Genomic DNA, 23889 nt, shown 5'->3' with positions numbered 1-23889 from the left:
ATATTTATTTAAAATGAGTTTTATTATATAATTTTTAATTTCTATGATAAGCAAATAAGTGATAGTCTATTTTCTTACTTATATGTCAAGTATAAGAGATGTGTAAAGCAATTAAAAAGGTTTCCTATACAAAGTTATGGCCATTGACTTTTAAAAATTTTATATATATATATATATATATGTTTTTTAAAGATTTATTTTTTATTTATTTCACACACACACATTCCCGTCCCGTTGTCTGCTCTCATATGTCCATTCGCTGTGTGTTCTTCTGTGCCCACTTGCATTCTGGTGGCAGCAGGAATCTGTGTCTCTTTCAGTTGCGTCATCTTGCTGCATTAGCTCTCTGTGTGTACAGCACCACTCCTGGGCACGCTGTGCTTTTTTTGCATGTGGCGGCTCTCCTTGCAGAGCACACTCCTTGCACGTGGGGCTCCCTACATGGGGGACACCCCTGCGTGGCATGGCACTTCTTGTGCATGGCAGCACTGCATGTGAGCCAGCTCACCTCACAGGCCAGGAGGCCCTGGGTTTGAACCCTGGACCTCCTATATGGTAGGTGGATGCCCTATCAGTTGAGCCACGTCCGCTTCCCTGGCCAATAACTTTTGAAAAAGTAACAATATGCCAATAGACAACTGTATTTGTGTCATGTCTTCCTTTTCAGTAGTTAAAAATATTTCTGATCTACTGTGGCTCATTCCTTCATGGAGAAGCTTACTATCTGAAAGTGAACTAGCTTTTTTAGATACTTATGTACTGTTTAATTAATTAGTAATCCCACTCTTAAGGTTAAATCTATCTTTATCATCATCTCTAGGGTTAAATCTATCTTTATCATCATCTCAGTTTAGGGTTGTTTACATGTTATATGGTTTAACAAATGAGATTAAATAACGAACTTCTATATTCAACTGTAATGAAATGATCATTTATGTATATATTGTGATCTTAATACAGGCTAAGATCCTGAAGTATTATTCAAATGAAAATACATTATGCTTAATACAATTTTAATGATGAGTGGATTTTCAAAATATTCTAATTTTTTGATAATTAGTTTATATATGGTAGATCTCTAACTTGCTTATTGTATTTGGTGAACTAGAAAACCCTGCTCCCATATAAAGTGCTGGCTAACAGACACTACTGTGTTAGTTTTAAGAAAAATCTCTAAGTATGAGATAGTTTGAAGGTTTCCATCAATTATAATCAAATCAGTGGCAGAGTAAAAGTAAAATCCAATGCTTGACAAACTTTACATGTGACAGAATCTGGCTTTTCTCCTTTCATTCCAACTCCAAACTTCTCATTAACTCCAAATCTAAGCCCAGCATGAAGCAAAGAAGTTATAAATGCAATGTGAAATCTGAACAGATGAAATATCTAACCATAAATTTTCGTTGGGGTTGGGGAAATGGGGGGTGGGCAGGTGGGAAGGTTGAAACCAAGCAGCATGCCTTTTCAGAAGCTATTAGGAACATAAAGAATGCTTTAGGTCAACTAAGTGATAAAATTTCACCAAGTCATGACATATTTAATATTTTATTTCAGAAGAAATAAATTTAAATTGTAAATAAGATGGCAAATTCTGAAAGAACAGAAGAGATGCAAGAAAATTACCAGAGAAATGGGTAAGCTTTGTTTAAATTCTATAAAAAGTTATTTTTCTGCACTTTCAAATATACCTTATCCTTATTACAACTGTGCAAAAATGTTTATAATTTTTTCCAAAAATAACACAGCTATTTGCACTTTGCAGGACTTCCATATAATTGTTACAACTGGCTTTTTTTAGAGATTTTAGGAAGTATAATACCTGCATGATTTATTAATTTGCTGCTTCAGATATCTCCTCTTCTGAATTCCTTGCAGGTCACAAGTTTATAGAGGAAAGATGTCTGCATTTTTTCATTTCAGTTTTCTAAGGACCTTCATTCCATGCATACATTTAATAAAAACAAATATTGGATTCTGATAATTTTTTCACTGACTGTATAGTCTGTGTGCCTATGCATAAAACTTTGTAAACCTATAATGAATTCATTTAGAACTTTCAAATGGAAACAGCATAAAATCCTTTTTATTTCAACTTCTATCATAATAATTGGGCTACAATTGGGTATACAAACTATAAAATTTGAGAGGGCCCCTCTAAAATGCGTAGTTCATTAATGCAGGGCTACAAATAGCCAGAAAGGATGTTTCAATCAGAAATTTTTTTGATAGAATTTTTTGCAGAATTTTTGAACATTTTGTAAAATAGATCAGTATTCCACACTCCATCTTTCTCTTCCTGAACATATATATTTTTTTATTCAAAGTAAATTTACCCCATACTTTTTGCCATACTTTTAAACACTTTTTCCTCACAAGCACAAAGTAGATTCTCTAAAATCTGATGTGCGGGGTGATAAGAATGCAGATGTGTTTGAGAATACATTTGTACACTAAGCATTATCTGTGATCTGAATAAAGCATGTCTCCAGCATGTATTTCATAAGAGAGAGTCGAAAATAGTAAAGAGTTCAGATTCTGAGAAATATGTCTCAAGTTCAATCATTAACCATGTAAATTTGGTTGTGTTATTTAAATACCTTGACTCAATTTTCCCATCCGTAAAACAGCCATAGTTATAATACTACCTATCTTATAATGTTTCTTAAGAAATGGACCAAAATAGCTAAAAGGTCAGTGGGAACACAACAGCAATTACAACTGCGTGCAACACCACAGAAAACTGGAATGGGAACGTGGTTAATCTTGCCAGTTTTCACGAAGAAGAGAGAAAATACACACTTTATTTCATTTTAAAGACTTGAGAGATGGGAGAAAACAGTGTGAAAGAAAACAGCTCTAAGAATTGACGACTGGGTTGTAGGAACATGAAAAGTGGAATCAGAGTGGAATATAAACTCTGGGCATTGTTTTTAAAGAAGGGCAAGATTTCGATTACCTGGAAGAGACCCGAAGGCACATTTGGAGTTGGGAGCAGTAAAGTTGCCCCTCTGAGCCACGCTAATCTGTGTTAATAAAATGGAACCACCGAACCGTAGCTAGCAAGCAAGCCTAGAGCACCCTAGACCAGGAAGTTGGCGTCGCATAGCCGCAGGCAACTACGGGGGTGGAATCTACCCGGGCTTTGGTCTCAGGCTCCGCCCCCCGCCGTCGTTGCCGAGCAACACTGAGCGCCTCCGGGTCGTTGCCAAGGAAACCCCCAGACCTGTGCATCTGCGCCTGTGCCATTCTCCACCTACTACTATGACAGCGAGACTTAAAAAATCATACGGTCCCCATTTCAAAGACTTGCCGTGAAGATCCTTGGGAGGCACAAATGCTTTCTCTGAAACAAAGTTTATCAGAAGAGCACTTACTGAGTCCCCCAAGGCCGGGGGAGGGACGGGTGGGGTTGGAGCTTTACATTAAAGCACTTTTTGTCTTCCTTGCATCATCCAAGAGTAAATCGGTCCAGTACGTAAGTGAATTGTTAATTACCTCAAGTGGAACAAACTTAAGTGATTTGTCATTTATCCAAGGCGACAGAGCGTTATAAAGCTTGAGAGAAGTCAAACTTTCTTACTCGTGACATCTTTTTATGGAACAATTAGTTCACCTCAGTTCTTCTTTTGATGTTTCAGAATTTCATGTACACATGCACGCGTTTACCAGGCAGATTTCCCTGAAATCAGTCGATAAAATTTACAGTTTTCATTTGGACTTCCTTGAAATGTGAGCTAAGAAACGAAAATTTTAACTGGGGACAAACTTCGGAGAAAACCTGTTTAATGCGTCCTTAATAGACTTTTCCTTAAAACCTTAGAGTTGCTCTTGAACAGTGGTTCTTAACATTTTGTGTCCCAAGGACCCCTTTGCCAGTCAGGTGAAAAACATGGACCCCTTACTAAGTCTACACTATACTGTGTATTATTAAATAAATATATCACACCTCCGCTGACACATCCCCACAAGAATGTTTTTTTGAATTTCAATTCAAGCTCACAGACCCCTTAAGAATTCCTGCTCTTGAGTAATTTATTATAAATGTTAAAAATTCTGCTCTAGAGGAGTGTCTTTGGTTTGTTGCCTTAATCTAACAGTGAAAACTTGTTTCTCGATGACTGTACTAAAAATCTTTGTATCATTAAGATTATTTTCAGAATTTTCAATGTTGTTATAGATTTGCTACAAGGCATTAAATTTGACACTTGAGCATAATATTTAATTGGAAACTTTTGTAAATCATATTCACATTGTAACCTTTCCATTTTAAACATTTTCCAGAACACTGCAAGGACAACTCCCCACAGTGGGAAAGCAAGCTGTTGGACCTTTTGAAATAGTAAGTGAAATCATTTATCAAGTATGTGAGTCGGGAAATTTTAGGGAATTGTCAGTAGTGAATTGAATGATTGTGTTTTTTAAAAAAATATTTTACATTCATTATTTGGCAGAAAAAAAAGAATTCACCACGGTATTACTTCCAGTAGGAAAAAATGGAACAGCCCAAAATTATATATTAGGAAATAAGAAAAATTAGCAACAAACTTCCATATGATAGAATTTGATAAATGATAAATTTCTAGTGAGCTAGGAGTGCCTTGCAAAGCAAAATTGAAAAAAGAAATCACAGTCTACACAGTGACCTGAAATTTCCAACAACAACAAAAATGTATGCATGTATATGGTTTTCTTTTCTTATAATCTATATGCATAAATGTTCCCAAAGGTTAATTTCAGAGTGGTGCAGTATTATGGGTGACTTTTACTTTCTTATTTTTACACTTAAGTATTTTCTAACGATTCTACATTGATATGTGTTGCTTTTATTATTTTTAAAATATTATCCTTTTTTTTCCCACTGGGACTGGAAAGTATTATAAATAAATTTTTTTTTACTTGAACTTGGAACCTCGTAAGTGGGAAGCTGGTACTCAACCAATGAGCCATATTGGCTCCCTTGAGTTGGTTTTTTCATTTGTTTGCTTATTGTTTGTTTTTAGGAGGCACTGGACCTCCTACGTGGGAGCAGGAGGTCAACCACTTGAGCCCTCCGCTCCCTACTTTTAAAATAAAATCAAGTATTTAAATATTTTATAAAGTGTATGTATTAGAAAGTATTCCTGTCTTAGCACACTTCTTTGGTAATATATTCAAGTAACATTTTCAGTCATGTGTTCCCAGGCAGCCCCTCCATCTATTCTAATCTCTGTGTCAGCCTGGCTATCAGTGTCATTAGAAGTGTATATGAAACAGCTTCTGTTCATTCAAAAGTCAAAGTTAAAAGAGCTGGAAAGTAGCAGAATGTGATGAAACTTATCAAAAACATAACACTATTCAGGGGAAGGCAATGAGCATATACCCTCTTCTCATTTGCAGTACCAAGTACAATGCTGTGGTTGTTACTTCATAAATGTTTATTAGTTGTTGCGTGAATAAATGGAAAAACAAGACATTTTTTTCAGTCTCTACTCACAAAATACTTAAGTTTCTCTTGTTGTTACTCAACTCTAATTACATTTCAATACCATTATACATTATATCTTAGCCTCTCTCAAAATAAACAATTCATATTTTCAAATTTTGTTTATGATTTGGTTTTGGAATTGTGTTTTGGGAACCTGCTATAGAATGGAATATAAATCATTTGGTATTTGGCTTTCAGGTATATCTTTCTTATTCCTAACAGCCTTGCAAATTATTATAGATCCTTATTTGCAGTATAGATATTTTCCTGAGTAGAAAAAATTTGGAAGCTTTAAAATAAGGTTAAAAAATATAGTCCCTAACATTTGGTGAATGAACTTTTACTAGATTGTTTCTGTTCACTGCACTCAGTTGTGTCATTGCTGCGATCCCAGTAAGCCTAGGAAATAGATTTGAGCCAAGATATTTTCATTGTGGTCTTTCAAAATAGCTTCATTGGGTCCTGATTTTGTCTATGAGTTTATGCATTTATTTAGTCTTTTAATCAATTTGTTAAGTAACATTTCCTTGATGGCAAACTGTAAGGCTTTCTTTTAAAAAATGTCTAACGACTGTAATGCCAAGATGTTTTATTTGCTTTCCTCAGTTTCGCTTTGCCGATAGACTGGACATTGTGCTCATGATCCTGGGATTACTGGCATCACTGGTGAATGGAGCTTGTCTTCCTCTAATGTCCCTGGTTTTAGGAGAAATGACTGATAACCTTCTTAAAGGACGTCTAATGAAAACCAACACAAGTGAGTAGAGGATTTATTTTTCTGTACTGCTTGGGATTCTAAAGCATAAAAATTTGAGCTCATAATACAAATTATTGTATTGTCAACAATATCTATATAATATGTATTCAAGTCCTTTATTCTCTAAACTGCTAGGGGCATCCCCAAAGAAATTATGAGCTCTAATGTATTGTCAACAGTATTTTATTACATATTTTTATTAGTGCCTTCTCAAATATAATATTTAGATGTATTTCTTTAATGGTTTCTACAAATATAAATATATTTAGCTTACTGAGAAGAATTGGTATATAAGAATCATTTGAGGCGGCGGACTTGGTCCAGTGGTTAGGGCGTCCACCTACCACATGGGAGGTCCGCAGTTCAAACCCCCCGGGGCCTCCTTGACCCGTGTGGAGCTGGCCCATGCTCAATGCTGATGCGCGCAAGGAGTGCCGTGCCACGCAAGGGTGTCCCTGTGTAGGGGAGCCCCACGCGCAAGGAGTGCACCCCATAAAGAGAGCCACCCAGTGCGAAAGAAAGTGCAGCCCGCCCAGGAATGGTACCGCCCACATGGAGAGCTGACACAACAAGATGACGCAACAAAAAGAAACACAGATTCCCATGCCTCTGACAAAAACAGAAGTGGACAAAGAAGATGCAGCAAATAGACACAGAGAACAGACAACTGGGGGGGAGGGGGAGGGAGAGAAATAAATAAATAAATCTTTTAAAAAGAAAAAAAGAATCATTTGAGATCTACCAAAGCTCAACTTGTATCTCTAATTTAGCTGCTTTAAAACAAAGGATTTTCTATCAGAAGTGCTGGTTAAATCAGGATTTAATCAAAGGTTTGGGCCATTTAAATCCCCATATATATGTTGCATCCTTTAAATCCTTTAAAAAGAAGAAAGTCAGAATGGCTGAATCATTCAGATACCCACCTAGGATAGAGTTTCTTTAATTCTACATAGACATGCATAGCGTTGTAGAACATGGTGCAGCAAGGTAAAAAGGAAGAAGAAAATAACATGCAGAAAAATATTCATAACAGAACAAATACCCTGAATAAAGATAGTGAAAACAAAAAGCAAAACCTAAAACCCAGGTGTGGTAAAATGCATTTTCGTATACCCAGGTTTAGTTATCCTTCATGGATCTTTGTTTCTGTAACATCCTATTGTAAGGTGACACTGCTTTTTAGATTTAAGATCCAGTAATTCTCCTATGCACTGAAATAGTTGGTATCCAGTCATTTTTATCTGCTGGCTATTATAAATATTAGTAATCCCTGCTGTATCAGTCCGCCAAATGGGGTACCGATGCAAAGTACCAGAAATCTGTTGGCTTTTATGTTTTATATTTATTTGGGGTAAAAGGTTACAGTCCTAAGGCCATGGGAAGTCCAGCTTAAGGTACCATTAGACGTACTTTCTCACCAAAGACTGTTGCCACATTTTGAAGCAAAATGGTGGGCAATCTCTGCCGGATTTCAACCTGTCTCTCTGGGCTTCCTCTTCCTCTGAGGCTTTCCCTGAAGTATTTCAAATTGAATTCTAAATGTATAATCTCAGGTGGAAAAGGGGAATTCTATTACTATTACTTACCTTACTACTGCCTGAAATCAGAAGTATCCTTAAGAATTCGTTCCTGGTATGAACTGCATGTTTAATATTTTCTTGTAATTTTTAATGTATTTGGGAAACTTTGCTTGAGAGCAGAGTTAATTATTTCAAAATTTGGGACTAAGTAATAGAAAATAAGGTGATCAAAAGCCTGTGGGTTGGCATTAAATACATTTTCTTGAGAATCTACTTCATTTTGTTTAGAGGGCTATCTATTAATAGTATGGCCAGTTATAAATTAATTTCCTTTATAATTTAAAAACTTTTTTTTACAGCAAATTATCAGAACTGTACTGACTCCCAAGAGAAGCTGAATGAAGATATAATTGTGTAAGTCCAAATGTAGTGTTAACATCAGGCTTTTGCACGCTGCTTGATTCAATACTTATAAAGTAAAAAACTGGAAAGTTCTATCTGATATTTACATATGTATTACATATGAGTAATTAAGGCAAATATTTCCTCCTCTTTCATTTGATATATAAAAATATAATTATTCCATAACTTTTCTTCTATTTGAAAAGCTCATAGGTTCATATACTTTGGCTTTTATTTCTTCGATAGAAAAGTTGTAGGGATTATTTTATACCAATTTTTCCCAATTGAACTGAAGATACATTCCTAGAGAATAATGAGCTGGCTTTTCCTTTTTTTTCCCCCAAATCATTTTCCTCCCATACCTTATAGAAAATGACATTTCTATAAACCTTAAAAACCAAAAAGTTTTGGGCATTCTGTTTTTGTAATTGTATGCATTAAACAGTGTTCTGATTCTGTCATATGTGCTGAGATTGTTACTTAGATAGATGTTACTTTACTGAACATATTCACTGGATTACAGCACTGTCTCACTAAGAGGAATCCCTCACTCTTTTCCCTCCAGAAACCTCCATCTTACACAACCATCACATTGTTTTGACACCTCTTGGACCATAATTCTTGACCTGCACTGTCCAGAACATAAACCACAGCCAAATGTGGCTATTTAAATTTAAATTAATTTAAATTAAATGAAAAATGCAGTTCCTCATTCTCAGTTACATTTCAAGTGCTTAGTAGCCACATGTGGCTAGTGGCTGCCATACTGCATGGTACAGATACTGAACATTTCCTTCATCATGAAAAGTTTGTTGGGCAGCGCTGTTCTAGACTACAGTGTGCATGGTGCACCTCCGAGTTGTGCTTTGCCACAGCCTCAGCTTTCTTTGCAAGAATATACTTTTTATAGGAGCTTTTACATAAAATTTCTTTATATTGGTTCTTTTGAAAATTCCTGATTAAAAGTCAAGGTATTGACTTCTACTGAATTTTAGTCTTACAATTTAAGGCAGGGTCCTGATGTACAATCATAAAGTATGAGTTTCTTATGGGAAAAGTTTGGAAATTTAAGAAATAGGGGCATCATTTATAAAATAGCAATAAAAGGGAGTATAAGATAAAAAGATATATCTATGTACAGTTATTAAAAAGCTACTTAATTTATTAACATTCATTTATCAACATTTATTATTATTTAATTTCTTAACAGTTATAACACAGTATTTTTGTGCTGTTGTTTCTAAAGCCAGAGTTCTAATTTGGAAATATTTAAGATACTTGATGACAAAAGTTTCCATAGTCAATCTGATTTGGAAAATGCCCTGACTAAAACAGCTTCCCTGCTTCTTACAAGTGTGGAAGTAGGGGAATCCAGTGATGCTGTTTTGCATATCTCAATTGCCAACTCACGCCATGGAGTGTTAGCAGCCTCTTCGTTATTGGAAAGGGAGTCCTCAGTACTCTTGAGTCCAATTAGAGTAGAGAGACAATTACAAAACTCCCAGAACCACCTCAGACACTCCATGTTTAAGACCCTGTTTCTCAAGAACCACTCCTGGTACCAAGCCATATTAGTCAGGGTTTTCTAGGGAAACAGAATCAACAAGAAACATCTGTCAATAGTATGAGATTCTATAAGAGTCTTTCACGCAGCCGTAGGGATGCACAAGTCCAGGTTCCATAGGCAGGCCTCAACCAGGGGCTGCAATGAAAGTCCAGTGAAGGTTCTTGACGAGTTCTGGGAGACGTTGACTGTCCAAAGATGAGCTGGGAAATTCTCTCTCAATGCTGGAATCACTTCCCCTTTTAAGGCATTCGACGATTGGGTTAAGCATCACTCATTGCTGATGGCAATCTCCCTGACTGATGTAATTATAACCAGCTGTCTATGATTTACCACTGCAGTAAAGTCAATGGTGACTAAAGTCCATAAATGCCCTTGTATTACAGTTAGTCCAGTGCTTGTTTGACCAAACAACCGGGCACAGTTACCTGGTCAAGTTGACACAATAGCCTAACCATCACACAGTCCTAACTGAGTCAGCCCCTTTAACTAGATTTGCCAGAAATTCCATTACAACAATTCCAATTATATCTAAAACGCACCTTATATTAGGCATGTGACTACAACCATTTTAACTGGGGATATTGCCTCTCCAAATAAAATGGAGGTTCTGTTATAAAGGGAAAAGATTAGATCAGATATTGAAGGATAAACAGCAATTTCTGGTGCATCAATTTGTACCTAGTATAATTCCAAAAGATGTTAACAGGTGATTAATAAACAAAAGTGCATGAAGGTACACGTGCTCAGTTGGTTGGAGATATCCCAAGTTGAACAAGTTAAGCTCTTTGCTGGTGACCTTTTTGTATTTTTTAAAAGTATTTTCTTGTGTATTGTCAGTCTCCAAGAGAAAGGATAGGTCTGCAGACTTTCCCAAGCCAATTTGACTACTCTTTTTCCTCCGGAATATTGCCAAAGTGATTCATATCAAAGGTTTGGGATTCAGATCTTGGGCCCTGCCACTTTTCTACCTATAGAAGCTATTGCGTAACTAACTCCTGTAAGCCTCTGTTTCTTTATCTGTAAAATGTGATATTAATACTTACACATATAGGAGTAATGGACATTAGATGATATTCAGATATGTAAAGGGCCTGGTATAATGCATAGTACACAGTAAGTGCTCAATAAAAGGAGCATTAAAATCAACCTTAATTTGCATGTTGCTTATACCTGAGGACAACTTCATTTCTTGATGCAGAATAAAATGCCTGGGCTTTAGGACTACGAAGGTTTCTTCTTCTGGGTCCAGGAGTCTGATTACTGGATAAATGAGGTGTTAACAAGTATGGTTCTTCCACATGGTATAAATTGGGTATGCTGTTCCATAATTTATTTTTAAAGAATATTCTTTTTTTTTTATTCCCGCCCCTCGCCCCGGTTGCGGCTTGCTTGCTGTCTGCTCTCTGTGTCCATTCACTGCACCCTCTTCTGTGTTTTCACTTGTCTCCCTTTTTGTTGCGTCACCTTGCTGAGTCAGCTCTCTGCAGCACTTGCAGGCTAGCAGTTCTCCATGGCATACAGACGAGCCTGCCTTCACAAGGAGGCCCCAGGACATGAACCCAAGGCCTCCCATATGGTAGACAGGAGCCTAACGGATTGAGCCACAGCCATTTCCCTAAAGAATAATCTTTTAAAAAGTGAATTGTTGTTATGAAATTATTTTTATCTACTGTTTTTAAATCTTAATGTTTTCGATTGTAGAAAATGGTATAAATAAAAATTCACTAAGAAATTCAAATCACTTATAATCCCACTAAAAAAGGATAATAAATATTACTTTTTACTTATACTAGTACAGCCTTTTAATATGTATAGGTGTACATATATTATTTTAATATAATTGGATTGTTGATATGATTTTTTAAAATATATTTTTATTAGAGAAGTTGTGAACTTATAAAACCATTATGCACAGGTGTGGAATTCCGATACACCACGCCTCCACCAACACACTACATTGTTGTGGAACATTTGTTATAGATTATGAGATAATTATCATCAGTTTATTATTACTATTATCACTGACTATGGTATATAGTGTACATTTGGCATATTTTTCCATACCCCCCCCATTATTAACATAGTACATCTTTGGCATGATGAAAGATTACAGTATTGTTGTTAACTATAGTTCATAGGTTACATTAACTGTAATTTTTCCATGCTTCTCCACATTCTTACCAACTTAAAATAGTAATGTACATTTGTTCTAGTTCACAGAAGAACATTCTTATATTTGTAGTATTAACAAAAATTCCCATCCACCTCTGGCTTCGCTATGTTATTTAGCCCCTAGATTATTCTATAGCTTTCTTTCGATTGATATTTACATCCCTAGACTACCCTTTTCATCCACAATCCCATTTATAAACCAATGGTTTTAGTTCTACTCACTATAATATATTACCATCAATTCTATCAATTTCCATACTTTTACAGTAAAGTTAAAAAAAAGTCTACATACATAATTAAAACTTCTACATCACTACTCCTTCTTAGCCCTCCTCTTATCTCCTAATAACCTATATTCTAGGTTTTAACTCCATGCGTTTATTCTTCATATTTAGTTCATATTCATAAGACCATGCAATATTTGTCCTTTTGTGTCTGACTTATTTCACTTAGCAAAATGCCTTCAACTGTTCATATGATTTTAACAGCTTTATTGAAGCATAATTTACTTATAAAATTCACTAGTTTTAAGTGTCCAATTCAATAGTTTTTTTACAGAATTATGCAGCCATCACAATTCATATTTAGAACACTTCCATCAGTCTAAAAAGACTCCCTCATTTGCATTCAATCCCTGTTCTAACCCCCAACCTCAGGCAATTACTAATTAGCTTTCTGTCTCTAAAGCTTTACATTTTCTGGGCATTGAATAAACATAGAAACACACCTGTTTGTAGTGATTTTGAGGTTCATCTGTGGATGTAACACATATCAGTAGTTTATTTTCTTTTTATTCTTTTTATTCTTGCTTAATAATCCATGGCAAGGATATATCACATTTTGCTTATCTGTTGGCCAGTTCATTAACATTTGGGTTGTTCTGTGGTTTACCTATTAAAAAATAATGCTACTGCATTGATCCACAAATGTTTGTGTGAGCATATATTTTCATTTCTCTTTGGGCAGATACATAGGAGTGGAGTTGCTGGATCATATGGCAAGTTTATCTTTACCTTTTAAGAAACTGCCAAATCATTTTCTAAAGTGGATGCACCATACTGTAAAGAAATCTTCCTCTGGAAGAAAATAAGGCTCATCCAATTGTGGAGAAGAAAAGAATTTATTCTCAATCTGACCAGAAAACGTGACTGGTGCCCCGAACAAAGAAAAATGACACAATTTATACCCCTAAGCCTAGCACGCAAGCCCTTCCTCTGTTTCTCCATAGATTGGCTACTTCAGAGGTTACAGCCTATCCGAGAAGTCTAACTTTCCGTGCAAAAGTTTTTGATAAACCGCTTCCCCCATCACTTTCCAACTATTTTAGCTTTTACCTGCTCCTTTTGCCAAATAAGAAATGGAATTTAGTGCTGAATTTGTACTGACTTAGCTCTTTCTTCTGCATACTTTTTACTGGCTATTGGACTGGCTTAAGCTGGTTTCTTTTGTTCCTGCTTAACCTGGGAGTGGGAGACTGAGGCAGTAGGCTGCCTGGTTACATTAATTAATATTTTCTTCCTTTATGTGAAAACTGAACTAATCTACATTTCTTACAGTATTACTTTCCTACCAGCAGTGTATGAGGTTTCCAGTTTTTCCACATCCTTACCAACACTTACTTTTTGTCTTTTATTATAAGCATTCTTGTGGGTATGAAGTGGTATCATATTGTGGTTTTAATTTGCATTTGTCTAGTGACTAATAATGATGAGAATCTTTCATACAGAGTAATTTTTAGATATTCATTTATTCCCTTTGGTAAAATGTCTACTCAAATATTTTGTCTACTTTTTAATTGTGCTGTTTCTCTTCTTATTGCCTTTCAAAAATTCATTATAAACTCTTCATACAAGTCCTTTGTCAGATTTATGATTGGCAAATATTTTCTCCCAGTCTGTGACTAGTCTTTCCATTTTTTAAATTGTTTCTTTTGATACACGGAATTTTCAGGTTTTTATGAAATTCAGTTTATCAGGTTCTTTTTGTATGGACTGTGCTTTTGGATTTAAGAATTCTTTTACCTAACCAAGATTGTAAAAGATTCTCCTATGTTTTTTTCTTGAACTTTCAGATTTTTAGGTTTTACGTTTAGGTCTGTTATCTAGTTTGAGTTAATTTTTGTGAAAGATGTGAGGTAAGGGTCTGAAATAATCTTTTTTTTTTTTTTTTGCATGTATATATCCAGTCATCCCAGCACCATTTATTGAAAATTTATCCCTTTTCCATTGAATTGCCTTGACACCTTTTTCAAAACAACTGTCCATAATTGTAAGGGTTTATTTCTGGGCTCTCAATTCTATTCCATTAATTGGTATATCTATCTTTATGCTGGTACCATAATGTCTTGATTATTATAGCTTTATAGTAATATAAAATGATAATATAAAATAATATCAGGAAGTGTGCATCTTCCAACATTGTTCTTTTTTAAAATTGTTTTGATTATTTTGAATGCTTCGCATTTCTATACACAAATTTCAGATACATTTCTGCCAAAAAACAAAAAACTTTTTGGATTTTCGACAGGGATTGCACTGAAGCTATATATCAGTTGGGGGAGAATTGCCATCTTTCAGTATTGAGACTTCCAGTCCATGAACATAGATTGTCTCTCCATTTATTTAGATCTTCTTTAATTTCTCTCAAGACTGTTTTGTAGCTCTCTGTGTACAAACCTTAAATTTTTAAAATTTGATTTTATAGCCCATTGCCCATCTTAAAATATCACAAACATTTTCCCACAGCATTAATAAAATTTCAACAACATGATAGTAGTCTATCCTGTCTTTAAACAGTCCTCTTATTAGAAAATGCTTATTTTCTTCTCATGTTTTCCTTGTTACAAGACTCTCTGGCTTTTCAGCTACCTCACCAGTCACTCCTTCTCAGCTTCCATTACAGGCTTTTCCTCCTCACTCCAAAATCTATGTGTTTGAGAGTTCCTGAACTCAGTCTTTCTACCATTTGTCTTTGCCACCCACACTGCATTCGCTCTTTCTATCTCTTCCACCAACAACCACCCCCCCCCCCCCGCCCCCGCTCCCCGCTCCCAGTCTATCTCCCTGGGTCATCTTATCCTGTCTCTTTGTTTTAATTACCACAGATAAGTTGGTAACTTTGAAATTTACATCCTCAGCCTAGACCCCTCTCTGGGTTTGACTCCCATTTTCAATGTCTTATTTGATCTCTGTTTAAACATTGAGTAGACCTCGCACACTTAACATGTCTAAAACAGAACTCTTATTATTTGCTGCCAACATGTTCCTCTCCCATTCCCCCTTATCAAAAAATGGAACCCCATTCACCCATCTGCTCAAGTCAAAACCTAAAGAGTTATCCTGGATTTCTCTCCTTTTTTCATTCCTCACATCTAGTAACTTGACAATTCCTGTTTGTTCTTTTCTAAAATATATCTAGAATTTGTCTACTTCTTTGCACATTGGTTGCTACCACCCCCATCCAAGTCTCTGTTCTTCTCACCTTGGCCATTGCAATAACCTTCTAATAGAACTGCCAGATTCCATTATTGTCTCCTCCATCTACTCTGGACAGAGGAGTCAGAATGACCTTTTAAAAAGTTGGACTGCTAAGATCACCCTATGTTTAAACCTTCCAATGGTCTTCTATTTCTCTTCTAATAAAATCTGGACAATGCACTGTGGCTAATACCCTGTAATATGCCAGATTCTCCAGCCTCATAATTTCGTAACACTGGGTTCATTTTGTTTCTGGAACATACTAACATTTTTCCCACCTCAAACCTTTATACTTGCTCTTCTCTCACTCCCAGGAATGCTTTTCTTCTTGCTTTTTTTATGGCTGGCTCTTTTTCAACTTTTGAATTCCACCTATAACATCACTTGCTCAAAGAAATTTTCTCTAACCACTCTACTGATCTGCACTAACTCTCCCAGCCCACTTTCCCCACCAGTTATTCTGTGACCTGTCACCCTGTTTATTTCATTCTTAGAACAGTCTGATTGTTCCTTAATTTGCTTATTGTCTGTCTTCTCAAACTAGAATATGTACTCTTCTAGGATAGGAACTTGTTTTTTCCTCACATATACTGGGATCCCCTTAAATATTTATCAAATGTATACATTTCTTATTTAGTCTCCTACTATTATTCAGATGGCTTTCAGCTTTTCTGTATTACTACTAATGCTAATGAACATCCATATAGATTAATCCTTGTACATATTTCCTTAGGGTAAATTCCTTAAGTTGAATTTTTAATTAAATGGTAAAATTTTTTTTATTTTAGAGCTATTAATAAACTGCTTTCAACTACTATCATTTTCTTTGCCCTCTTGTTTCACATGCAGGTGTTTAATTTCTTGAATGTAACTTTTTCAAAGGTAAGAATTTAACATACTGAATGAGTATAGGAACAGAAAATATGTTTTAAAATACTAATTTCTGCTAGTAGTGTAAGAGAGATACTGAAGATGCCTTAGCAGAGAAAATGAGATTATTGCATTCCCTATACTTCATTCTTTCTCATGGTGGTATATTTTAGTTATTTTATAGATTCTAGCATAAATTCTTTCAGTCAAATATCATAATATGTTTGATTTTTATAGTAACAAGGGCAAAAAGTTGTGCTCCAGTTGCACTAACATTTACACTAATTTCTTTTCAGGTTGACCCTGTATTATGTTGGAATAGGACTGGCTGCCTTGGTTTTTGGCTACATGCAGATTTCTTTTTGGGTTATGACTGCAGCCCGGCAGACTAAGAGAATTCGAAAACAGTTTTTTCATTCAATTTTGGCACAGGACATTAGCTGGTTTGATGGCTGTGATGTTGGTGAACTTAACACTCGCATGACTGAGTAAGATGATGGCTATGTAGTACGTCAACATTATTTTCCTATATGGCCTATAAATGACTCATCATTTTTTTATTTGTTTTTTTTTTTTTTTTCAGTGACATCAACAAAATCAATGATGGTATTGGAGACAAGATCACCCTGCTGTTTCAAAACATGTCTACTTTTTCTCTTGGCCTAGTGACTGGTTTGGTGAAGGGCTGGAAACTCACCCTGGTGACCCTGTCCACCTGTCCTCTTGTAATGGCTTCAGCAGCTCTCTGTTCTAGGGTAGGCAGGTGGTTGCTGACTGGAAGCAGAGAATGAACTGATGTCTTAGAGGCATTTCTATTCCTTTTCCATATCCCAAAATACAAAGGGAGATTCCACACCGTAAATATTTTGCTTTTGTTCACCATTAATTGCCTTTCTATCTTCAAGTTGGCTAAAAGTGGTTTGCCCCTAACATTAAGAAACATTCTTCTTACAGCAGCCTGATGCAGCTTCAAATGACAATATAGACAAAGCATTACATTGGATGTTTAGGTGTTGCTCTGAGAGAGCCTTGCATGTTTCAAATTTCCAGATAAATACATTTCAATTTGTTTTACTAAGATGTACAAAATGAGAAAATCCTAAAATAGTACAAATTTAAAACATGTTTTATATCAGCCATTTCAAATTTGTATTTTCTAAGGCCTTGAATTACATTTAAAATGTCTGCTAATGTCTATTTTTGTTTACTATATAAATCTCAGTTCTGTTTCTTAACAAATTATGTATTTGCATATACTAAATTACATTTTAGCACTGCTGTACTGTAAGTATTCTATAAGATATCAGTGTATTTACAGCTTAGTTTTGCGACCAGTGTTTTTTATAAAATCCAAAAGCAAATCAATATATCTCTCATATCCCTCTCCAAATCAAGTCTTTCCTAATTGTATCCATCCTCTTAGAAAGTCTTTAAGAATACGTAGAGGAAACAGAGAAGCTCTCTATTAATAGAAGGAAAACTACTTTTATTTTGTCACCTGAAAAAGAATATGTATCTATAACGTATAAACATGCTTCCCATCACTACTGGAAAATCCTTTTGTCTTGGTGTAAATAATGGGAGACTAAGCCATCAACATGACCAAAGGCAGACATTTATGAGATGGTGAGCTGGTATTAGAGGCACAGGGAGTTCTTGAGGGATGGATTTTTTAATTTTGCAAAGATAACTGTTCTTTTTGGAAGGCAAATCCAGAAAACTGGTATCAGAATAATTCATTGATTTTATTTGCTGGCAATATACAAATTCAACCAAAAAATTTTTGGTAATAAAAATAAATTGTATGTTGACTTACTGCTTAACACTAGGATTGGATATTTAGACAACAGATCTTTATTTTTTGTCTAAGATTAACCTTGTAACCTTTGTCAAAATCTTCATCCCCAGCTTATTTGAATGGGAACCCATCAGTAGGAAGATTACCCATTGTCACTAGTTACTAAGGTCAGAGACTTAAGTAGCTGCCTATTGAAGAGAGGTGGGTGAGAAATATAAAAGGAATGAGAATGGGGAATATAAATTCTGCTGTTGTAATAACTGTTTGTGAATAGGCAGTATGGAAAAGTCAAAGCTATCGAAATCACTAGAGAATACTAGCTAAGGTAGATGATTTCTAGCTTCCTTATTTTCAATTCAATTTTGCAAGCATTTATTAAACACCTATTAAGTACTTGGCTTTGTGCTAGGTGCTATTTCCTCTCCAGTGATATATATAATATGAATAATTGTCTTTATTGGATGAATTCAGAAAATAATGACTATTACTCAGCATATGCTGTCTTCTGACTGTAACAGCTGTCTGAGCATGTCTTACACAAAATCAGCTCAATTATGCGGAATGTATTTTGAAAATAGATAGACTTGCTCTATGAAGTAGACAGTGGTATGGACTCAGCTATGAAGGCAGTGCTCCTGCTATTCCATGTTATTGAATTGTGCTAATTACTAAACTTTGAAGAATTAATAAGTGGAACATGTAGTACACAAAAACAAACAAATAAATTTAAAAAACACATTCTAATTCCCAATCTGGAGAGATTAGGTAAGCCTGTTTATAACCATGAAGGGTGATATTCTCCTCTCTTACTGAGCTATATCACCTCTCAGTGTTGGAAGACAAAGCATTTACTAAGTAGGCTGCATTCTGCAGGAATAGCTTCAGTACTCACACCCCCACACATAAAGGATCATGTTTCCTTCCCTGCCGCAGCCCTGTGACCCATAGTCTCTGGGGGCCATTTTACATGGAGACAAAGCAAGTCAGATCAGACTAACTGGTTTCCAGAATGCACCTAAAAAGAACTGTGTCCCTAATGTCCTTCTCCAAATCCAGTCTTTCCCAACTGGACCGTTGTAGATAACCAACCCCTAAAAGAATATTTAAAAATACAGAGAGAATACTAGCTCTACTGGTGGAAGGCAAAATAGATAGGGATTTAAAGTCTAGGCTATGTTAGTCTAAGCTCTTTCACTATTTAACAGAGACAGTAAATAAGTCAATTAATATCTCTAGATATTGGTTTTCTTATTTGCAAATTGACAAAGTTGGCCTATGCTATCTAAGTACCTTTCCAATAATAAAATCCTGGTATTCTAGATTCTACCAAAATTAAATGCCCTGTGCATTGTTACTATGAGAGTCTCATTCTTTGGTTAACTGCAGTGGTGGTTTATTACAGATAGTCATCTCATTGACCAATAAGGAATTAAGTGCCTATTCCAAAGCTGGGGCTGTAGCAGAAGAAGTATTGTCATCAATTCGAACAGTCATAGCCTTTGGGGCCCAAGAGAAAGAAATTCAAAGGTCTGTCCTTTTAATTATGGCAATATATGCTTGGTTTTCTTTTCCCCAAGGGCTATTACAGTACATTCTGTCTTTTTAAGGTATACACAGAATCTAAAAGATGCAAAAGATGTTGGCATAAAAAAGGCTATAGCTTCAAAACTCTCTCTGGGTGCTGTATACTTCTTTATGCATGGAACCTATGGACTCGTTTTTTGGTATGGAACCTCCATGATTCTTAGTGGAGAACCTGGTTATACCATTGGGACTGTTCTTACTGTAAGTCTTGTTTGAGAAAAAAGGTAACTGGCCTAGTAATCTTTTCTTACCTAGAGTTAGTAAAGATTCCTCTTTGACTGCTGATGGATATTCAAAGATGTGTTTTTTAGTAACCAAAAATGTATGTCCTTCAAATGTTTCTGTAAACTTTAAAAATTATAGTTACAAATTGACAAGATTTATTCATCCAACATTATTTAGTGCCTTCTTTGTGATGAGCATTGTGCTGTTAGAAGACTCATAATTGAATTCTCTACTGTTAGTGTTTTTAATCTAGCAGTAAAAAAAAAAAAGTTCAGTCTCCAGTGAGACATTTTCCCTTCATTCTTGCTGAGATCAGATGGCCCTCTACAGTTGCTTTCCTAAAAAGCTTCCCCAGGGAGATATTCTGTAGATTGGTCTCTTGTGACCTTCTTCTGTCCTTTCAGCATACACTAATGTTAAAAAGAAGACTCTATACAGAAAGATGTCCAACATAGCAATTCATATGTGACTTTTTAACTCCTGGGGTTATGTATTAAATTATAATTTATTCAGTTATCTCCTCAAGTTCCAACAAAAACAACAACAAAAAATCATTTCAAAATTAATAAACATTGTCTTGCTGAACTGAAGTGATCTGCCCTCTACACTTCAATTCTTGTTTGGCCTTCAGATTCTATATGAATCCCTCCCCTTTCAACTAACTTCATCTTTTGAATTTGAGACTATCATAGTGAAGACTTGAAGTTATTTACATATTTCACACAAAATAAAACTTAAGCACAAGAATTTGGGGAGCATCCTTGTCCTCAGTTTATGTGTGACCATGGGCAAATGACATTCTAAGCCCTAGCTTCTTTGTCTGTCAGATGGCTATAATAGCATCTATCTTGCAGGGTTATTTCCTTATTTGGCTTTTTGCAGAGATGCGTCTTTCTGAAAATGGACAGGAGTCCATTAATACAAGATTTCATTAAAGTTTGACTAAAATAGTGCAATGTCTCTAAGCTAGTGTAATCTTTTGCTCCCTTCTCTCTGTGGCTTGACCAGCAAGGAGGGAAGTACAATTCACCTGCTGGCCCATCAGAGTGGCCTGTCCAGCACTCCTCAGGCACTGAATTTTCCTGCTCACATGTCCCAGCAGTTGATAACCATAAGATTATGGGACAATCAAAAGTAGTTTCACATTAGGAAAAAGTCAAAGATAATTAGATTTGCACGTGTTTTCTTTATATGTAGCAATATCTTCCATTTTTTCCCATCTAGTTTTTCTAAGAGCATTCCATGAGGTTCACCCAAGTCTATACAGCATTCACTTGTCTCTCTTATAAAACTGTGGGAAGATAAATATTATTTTTTGTTCTTATAGGTTTTCCTTAGTGTAATCCATAGTAGCTATTGCATTGGATCAGCAGCCCCTCACTTTGAAACCTTCACTACAGCCCGAGGAGCTGCCTTTAATATTTTCCAGGTTATTGATAAGGTAAGACTTCTAACTGCTTTGAGGGATAACAACCATTACTGAGAGAAAGAGACCAAAGAACAGGTACACTCATTTCACTAAAATAGGATGGGCAAAATCTATGTTGCCCAATTTGCTACAGAAAGAGGGACTGCTTTTTACTCTTCTACAAGGAGATAGTGTTTTATTGCAACCTTCATGTCTAACTTTAGGTACTTCTAAAGTATAAGAGAAAAAAAATGTAAAAGAAAATCATTTTAAATTCTTTTAAGGATATAGAGAGTGTCATCTTATTCCTTTGCAAATTTATAATATGCTCTCTGTTTTTTCCAAGAAACCCACTATAGATAACTTTTCAACAACTGGATATAAGCCTGAATACATGAAAGGAACTGTGGAATTTAAAAATGTTTCTTTCAGTTATCCATCAAGACCATCTATCAAGGTAGGATGAATTAATTTTAAGAATTGTATGCTTTTCTGATATTGTCTTCTACTGGCCAATTCTCCTCCTAAGAAAATATTTATGACCATTTTGACCAAAATTTTGGCTACTTTGTTTAAAAACTAGGGCAGATAGATACATGATAGATGATGGATAGGTAGATCAGTAACAGCCAAATAACTCTGGAAGACTAGTTATATTATGCAACCTCTTTTATCTGTTGAAATGAATAAGGCATTTTCAGCTCCCTGGAATTCCTCCACTCAAGATTTGGAAGCACACCAAAATGTTTTGGATTGATGGTGCCAACTATTAGTGGTCCCTGGACATTATCCCACGCAACATAGATACTTTATTCTAATCTCCTAGTTTCTGTCCTGGGGAAATTATGCTCATGCTGTGCCTTTCCGTTTCCTAGGGCTTTTCCTCTACCAGTAATTGGGCCTCAGGTACTTTCTCACTTTTACACCACGTGTGTGCATGAGATCCCCTCCTCCCTGTGTCGTTCGGCCTTTAACAAGTTCTTGTGCAAGTCTCTGTCTCTTCTATTGTCTTCCTGCTTTCATTTTATTAGTGTCTTTACCAAAAAAAGTAACTACTGTTAAAGATTGCAAAGAGTAATTATTCATGAAGCATATGTTTCATAGAAAAAGACCATGATTTTTTAATGAAGTAAGCAAAATTACTCGTGCCGTCAACTTCTAATGCCTTTTCAAGTGTCCACATGTCCCTGGAGGATTTCCATCCAAAAAATGTATGTCCCTAATCCTTCCTACTTTCTTATTTTTCTCTGATTAAGATTTTTTTAAGTCTTTTCAAAACTCTTTTAATTTAATTCTTTGTTACTTAATTACCATTATTGTAAAAACTTTATCTTCTACCATTTTTGTTAACAGAGAATATACCAAACTATTATACATTTTGCATCTCCATTTGGGTTGGCTTGCTGGAGACTTAAGTATAAACTAGAGCTTTTATTTATTATTCTACTTGTCTTTCATTATATTATGTTGTAAACTGCTTTCTGCATCTTAAACAACTATTTTTAAAATAAAATATTTTGAAGCATAACCTTTATTTTGAGATGAAGAATGAATTAAAAAAATAAGTCCATCCACTTTAAATAAATTAGGCAAACGATTTTGTCAAGTCATGAGCAGAGACCAACTCTGAAGTCAAATGCAAGTGGGAAAGAAGGTACTCTTACTGGTGGTCCCCAATTTCTCTCCTCCTTTAGATAATTTTCCTTTGTTCATCCCATCGATGTTTCATGCTTGATTTATTTAAAGGGTCCATTTCTTTATAAATGGTGGAATGAAAGTGAGAGAATCCAAGAGGAGATTCCAGAGTTTGGGCTGAATATCTAGAAATGGAAGCAAAGATATCTGAGAGTTTCTCAGCAGGATTGCTATTGGCATTTAAGGAGGACAATTATTCATGAGGTTTCTCTCGCACTCCAGGTTCCTGAGACCCTAAATACTGTTAGCAACCCCCAGTCATTGAGGCAACTTTTTTAATACTTCCCCATTTTTAATTGCCCCCATAAGATCCACCACCAAAGAGGGAGGATTTCTAATTGTGGGAACCCATACAAGGGCGTCATTGAGGACTTGCCAGGTGTTTCACTGTGGAATATACTTTGCAATATATAGTCTTAGGAGGCTCTTCCTTAAATGGAAGGTACCCGGCAATATTTTATTCAGTTACTTAAAATTAAAAGATAAAAGTGCTACTAACACTTAGTCAAATGTCATATAACAGGGAAGTGGATGTGGCTCAATTGATAGAGCATGTGCCTACCATGGGCCTTCTGGCCTGTATGGCAAACTGACTTAGATGCAGTGCTGCCATGCTCAAGGAGTGCCATGCCATGCAAGGATGCCCCCGTGTAGGGAAGCCCCACACTCAAGGAGTGTGCCCTACAAGGAGAGCTGCCCCACATGAAAAAAGCTCAGCCTACCCAGGAGTGGTGCTGCACACACAGAGAGCTGATGCAGCAAGATGATGCAACAAAAGAGACACAGATTCCTGGTGCCCCTGAGAATGCAAACGGACACAGAAGAACACACAGTGAATGGACACAAGAGAGCAGACAATGGGGAGGGGGTGAGGGGGAGAAATGAAATAAATCTTAAGGAAAAAAAAACCCATGAGGGTTCTTTTCTAAAAAAAAAAAAAAGTCATATAAT

General features: G+C 35.7%; 1 protein-coding gene across 1 annotated transcript in view; it reads left to right on the top strand.

Annotated features, from left to right (window-relative positions):
- The first annotated feature begins 3251 nt into the window (after positions 1-3251).
- ABCB5 (ATP binding cassette subfamily B member 5) overlaps positions 3252-23889 on the top strand; it is a 122168-nt gene continuing 101530 nt past the window's right edge. Inside the window, exons 1-10 of the mRNA XM_004464305.5 lie at positions 3252-3475; positions 4282-4339; positions 6071-6221; positions 8101-8155; positions 16525-16716; positions 16812-16983; positions 19429-19553; positions 19634-19811; positions 21163-21276; positions 21590-21700. Coding sequence (XP_004464362.4) covers positions 6104-6221; positions 8101-8155; positions 16525-16716; positions 16812-16983; positions 19429-19553; positions 19634-19811; positions 21163-21276; positions 21590-21700 — 1065 coding nt within the window. The 5' untranslated portion in view covers positions 3252-3475; positions 4282-4339; positions 6071-6103. The remainder of the gene's footprint in view (positions 3476-4281; positions 4340-6070; positions 6222-8100; positions 8156-16524; positions 16717-16811; positions 16984-19428; positions 19554-19633; positions 19812-21162; positions 21277-21589; positions 21701-23889) is intronic.

This window comes from Dasypus novemcinctus, chromosome 5 (genome assembly GCF_030445035.2).
Source record: "Dasypus novemcinctus isolate mDasNov1 chromosome 5, mDasNov1.1.hap2, whole genome shotgun sequence".
NCBI classification, from domain to species: domain Eukaryota; kingdom Metazoa; phylum Chordata; class Mammalia; order Cingulata; family Dasypodidae; genus Dasypus; species Dasypus novemcinctus.
This window is presented reverse-complemented; position numbering and strand designations above follow the sequence as displayed.